The 5,518-nt window shown below is 42.2% G+C and overlaps 1 protein-coding gene across 1 annotated transcript in view; it reads left to right on the top strand.

The window, feature by feature from the left end:
- ALPK1 (alpha kinase 1) overlaps positions 1–1,811 on the top strand; it is an 88,450-nt gene extending 86,639 nt beyond the window's left edge. Inside the window, exon 13 of the mRNA XM_013004866.2 lies at positions 1,410–1,811. Within this exon, the coding sequence (XP_012860320.1) occupies positions 1,410–1,591 (182 nt within the window). The 3' untranslated portion in view covers positions 1,592–1,811. The remainder of the gene's footprint in view (positions 1–1,409) is intronic.
- Positions 1,812–5,518: the final 3,707 nt, after the last annotated feature.

Here is a 5,518-nt window from a genome sequence, read left to right as displayed (position 1 = left end):
CCCGCTGGGGACCTTGGTCCTGTTGTTTTCTTCACACATTGTTTATCCAGCCTATCTTATCTAGATAGACCTGCAGAGATAATAATATGCACATAACGTTGCGAATGGCCTCCACAGCACCAAACAAAGTGGCTCATAAGAACAAGGGGACAGTGGCAGCAACACCAACAAACTAACAAAAAGTCACTGACATACAAAATCTAAAAGAAGAGAAAAAAAGTTTTTTAATTAAAAAAAAAAAGAAAATAGTTCAAGGTCTGTTTGTTGACCTTTAGGAGTGTTTTCCAGACAAGTCTAATGGGGTGCCACGCCCTGGCCCCAAAGTCCATCCTTGATACTCCCTCGGGACCTCTTTGCTCTGCTTCCCATGCTGCTCTATTGCACACCCCCAGTGTTTTGCCTCAGTGTGGTGGGGTCAGCTCGGTCATATATCCCACACTGTGTCCCCGGTGCTGTCCCATGTAGGACCATGGGTCAGTGCAGGATGTCACATCTCGCAGTGGGGCTGACCATATGGTCCTCTCTGTGCATTGGCCATTCTGAGCTACACTATCGCCCTCTGAGCTTGGTGGGCCCTGGTGTGTTCCACTCCCTTCCTCCCCCTTCACTTGCTTCAGTTTGCTTCTGGGTATGGTAGGTCAGTTCCTTTCCCTCACCACACGATCTATTTTCATTTTCTGTGGCACTCCTTTCCTTGGTGGGGTTGATTCTGGTTGGGCCACACCCCTTCACTCTTAATCGTCTCAAGTTGACACCAGATTATGTAACTACCACAAGTACATTTACTAATATTTCCCTATTAAACATAACTGAACTAAGACCAAGATAAACTGAACTAAACTCACCGCCATAAAGTCGACTCTGACGCCTAGTGGCCCTACAGGACAAAGTAGAACTTCGGGTTTCCAAGGTTGTAAATCACCATGGAGTAGAATATCCCATCTTTCTCCCATGGAGTGACTAGTGGTTTCAAACTGCCGACCTTGCTGTTAGCATCCCAATGCGTAGCCCACCACACCACTGGGGCTCCTGAGGACTGTCCTCTTTAACACCAAATCCCTTACCATAATTTTAATAAGCATAACTCAAAAGTTCACGGCCACTGAGTCAACTCCAACCCATAGCAACCCTTTAAGACAGAGTGGAGCTGCCCCTGTGGGTTTGAGAGGCTGCAGCTCTTTAGAGGAGCATACAGCCTTATCTTTCTCCTAAGGGTCCACTAGTCATTTCAAACTTCAGACCCTGTGCTTAGCAGCCCACCACCTACTTCTTGCATCATAGGCCACAGTATACGCCAGTTTTTAAGTTTCTTTAAATAAATACATACATATATATAGGTTTTTTTCCTGAAGCATTTTACCGACATTTATAGGAAATTTGATCCTCAGCTGCATTTGTTTCTCTTCTAGGTTGGGTGACTGGTGATGGAAAAGGGCTCATCTACCTCACAGATCCTCAGATCCACTCTATTGACAAGAAAGATGTTACCACCAATTTTGGAAAGAGAGGGATTTTTTATTTCTTTAATAACCAACATGAGAAATGTAATGAAATATGTCAACGTCTTTCTTTGACCAGACCATCTGTATAGAAGCTGAGTAAGTCATAGTCTATCTGGATTAATAACACAATAGAACTTCATGCAGTTTACTAACAATAAGTTCTTCTCTCCTTCCAACCTGGTACATTTACGCTTGGGCATGGCTATCAGGCTAGTTCTTGTCAATGATTTGATTAAACAAGTTCGTCTATTTCAGCTCACTAATGCCTAGGATATCAGTCTTCTTTTTAAAAAAAATAGCTTTATTGGCATACAGTTCACATATCAAACAATTTAATCATTCAAACATATTAAGATTTGTACAGCTATCACCACAATCAACTGCAGAGTATTTTATCCCCATACTCATTGTTGTTAGCTCCCCATCACCCCACCCTGCATCCTCCCCTGCCTTGCCACTAGGCAATTATCAATCCAGCTACTGTAGCTATAGATCACCTATCCTGGATTTCATATACAGAAAATCATACAAAACACAAATAGAAAACAAGCAAACAAAAAACCTAACAACAATGACTAGATACACATAGGAAAACCTCAGTCAAAAAGAAAGCTAAAAACTGAAACAAGTTTCAAATGCATTAAAACCAAGCCAAGTGAAACTCACTGCCATCGAGTCAGTGCTGACTCATAGCAACCCCCTGTAGACTCCTGGGACTAATGGCTGACGGGAGTAGAAGATTCAGTCTTTCTCCCTCAGAGCTGCTGGTGGTTTCGAACTGACAGCCATGCCGATAGCAGCCCAACATATAACACCAGGGTTCCTAAAATGAATCAAAAGCGAGATACAGTTATAAGATTTATATTTTAATTTGATGACATCTGCCATAATCAACTTCACAATTCTCTCTGTCTGATAACAAGGCTATTCACTTCCCTGGACTATGTTTAAAAGAGATTCACTGGAGGCTTAATCCATGTGGGGACCCTGAAAATGGATTTTGGGCTTCCACCGTCATCCTTAGCCTTCTCCAAACTGAGTGTTCGCCATTGAACTCCGATACCATTCCCTTCCTCAGATTTGGATTTTGTAATTTACAATCCTGTATCACACAGGCTGGTGTGCTTCCTCCATGCAGACTTAGTTGACACCTCACTTAGATGGCTGCTTGCTTTAAGATGAGCCTTTAAGGGCCTCTTTGTGACATGAGAGCACCATCTGGTTTCTTCTCCACACTTTGCTATAACACCCACATCTTCAATGATCTCTTCATGAGGGTGCGCGCCAAGCAGGGCCCTATCTGAAGAAGGAACTGTACTTAGATTAGGGCTAGAAATAAGTGCAATCCCCAAATCCATTCACATAGATATGGTGTATATATAAGTGAGCCTCTGGTTCACTTTTGAGGCCTTCAGTAGCATTTTATGATACAGAACATGGTACATCATCCTCTTAGAGCACAAGGTCATTAAGTTAACCAGTTGTTCAGAATTTAAACCATTGTTGAGAAAAGCCTTGCACAAGTATAGGTCGTCTTCATTCTACAATACATGAGTTGCTCATTTGTATAGATTAAACTTTTAAAATACTGGATGCTCTTTACACAAACAATGGGAGTTGGTGATAGGGCAAAACTTTCGATAACACTCATTCACAAAGGTAGATCCCTGTCTACTACATCAATACATGTCATAGGAAAGCAGGGAGAGCATTCACACAGTCCTGGGCCACATTCATTGGAACTCCGTCTCATTCTTGGTGATTTCTAGTCTTCCTGGGTTCATACCTCGCCCAGTCCACATTCCCATTGTCAGTGGGTGCTTCTGAAGCTGCCGCTTCTCCTTCTGAGTCATGCTCCATCACAAATGAAGACGCTCTGTCCCATCTGTGTCAGTAAGGTCCCCTCCACTGTGAGGAGCTAACTCTTCCCCACTTGTATTTAGAATGACTCCCAACCTGAGAGTCCCATCTTCAACCATATATCTGACATTGTTCCATTGATATTCATAAGGTGTTCGGTTGCTAATCCCTCCAAAGGGGACCAGCTACTACTCCATCTTCGGAGTCTGTTCTTAGTCTGGAAGCTCTGCTGAAGCCTGTTCACCTTGGGTCACCCTGCTAGTTGGCATTTGAACTATCAGTGGCATACCTTTGAGCATCGTTACAACAAGCTAGTCATCAGTCCAACAGATGACAGATGAGTGAGGGTTTGTACCCCCAGCACTTGCTTATTTTAGTGTCTACTTCACAGTTAGTTCTGAGCATGTCTTTTCTTCAAAGAGATAACTAAATGAGTAAATGAACAACTAAGGCGCCATTAATTATTCCATGCATTTAGATACTCAGAGTATATATGAGCAAACGAACTCTTGCAACAACATAAATAAACTTTTTTTAAAAATCTGAATTCTCTACATTTTCTGAACACTGTTTTGCAACAAGATGGAAGGATGGAAAATTAGAAGGAAAGAAAAACAAATAGAATTTCCTTAGTTCACTTTTAATTTATAAAGAACTTTCTTTTGTTTCCATTTCTCTAATTTCTTCACCCTACTTTTTAATGTTTATTCTCATAGCAAAAGGAAGATTGGGAATTTTGCAAATAATTTTTTTCCTTTTTAGAAAATCCCACTCATTTCTCTAAATTAGAATGAAATACTTTCTTTAACTTTTTTCCCTCTTTTGCATGTAAAGATTTGTGAAATGACTATGCTTAACAATATGTTTCAGGAACTGAGATCAATTTAGAGAGAGTCCGAATCTTTGTCCTTTCAGATATCAAAAATGCTAGACTGAGTTCCTGTCGGTCAGCATAGCGACTGTTTTGAAGGTAATGTTGTTGTTGTTTTTCTGTGTGGTTTGGCTATACAGAAGTCCTCTCTGCCTGAACAGTTCAGTGGAAACTAGGTGTCAAATGTAAGAAGCAAGAGAGAGTGAGGGAGAGAGAAAAAATAAATCTCTTTATTGTGGTGCACAAACCTTCAATGTGAGGGAGCTTTGCAGCTGCGCAAGGAGAAAAAATGCATTCAAAACTATAATGCCAGTGTGAATAATCCTTTCTCGAATGCTGCTTGCAGACTGCTCCTGCTTTGTCAGGTGAACTTGAACAGGGCCCTCAGATTTGCCCCGTCCCCATTGCACACTCTGTCTATCACCCCAGGGCATTCACCATCTTGACTGTTGTTTAAAGAGACCGAGCAATCCATCATTGAGCCAGGGAGTCACTTTCTCATAGAAAAGTGAAATCAGCATGTGACACGACTCAGCCCAAGTGTTTTGCAGATTAAAATGATACATGGCGACTCACGTGTTACTAGGAAGATTAAGTCGGTTATCTTGTTCCGCTGCCCAGACAAAAGAATTCCCCTCAAGCGCTGAGTGAAAGCTTTACAGAAAGCTGGGGAAAAAGTTGGGATCGACTAACTGGATGGGGGGAAAGACTGCGAATTTAACAAGACAGCAGAAAAAGAACGTCACTTTACATGCGATCACCTTTTTCACGCCCGCCACAGAAAGTGTTCCAAAGAAGAAAGGGGGGCTGTATGAGGGGCCCATTTAATTACCCGGGATGGGCACCCCGTTTATTGTCCCACTGCCTCCACCGTGGTTGGAAACACCGTGAAATAAATGAGCAGCCACCGGCCCCGCGGGGCAACAAGCTTCAGGAGAGTGGGCTGCTAATACAGCACTGGCAGTGCTGAGTTATTAACTCTGATTATAATTGTGTGATGCACACAGTAATCAAATTGTCAATGAACCTCATCTATAAATGAGGTCACGATAGAAGGCCCAGGTGCCACCTTTTTATTCGCAAAGCAAGGCAGATGTGTATCATGTTATCAAAAAATAGCACTCTTCTTGGGGCTGTGGTCGGAGAGGTTGGGAGGAGGATAGGGAGCTAATAATAATGAGTGCAGGAAAGAAGAAACTGTTCTAAAATTGACTGTAATGATGAGGGCACAACTCTTTTAATATGGCTAAACCATTGAATTGTATATGTGAAGTGTAGGTCTGTT

Source organism: Echinops telfairi, unplaced genomic scaffold (assembly GCF_000313985.2).
Source record: "Echinops telfairi isolate 266 unplaced genomic scaffold, ASM31398v2 ScPeMD7_7468;HRSCAF=8506_0, whole genome shotgun sequence".
Lineage (NCBI taxonomy): Eukaryota > Metazoa > Chordata > Mammalia > Afrosoricida > Tenrecidae > Echinops > Echinops telfairi.
Note: the sequence above shows the minus strand (reverse complement) of the source record. Positions and strands in the feature narration are given on the sequence as shown.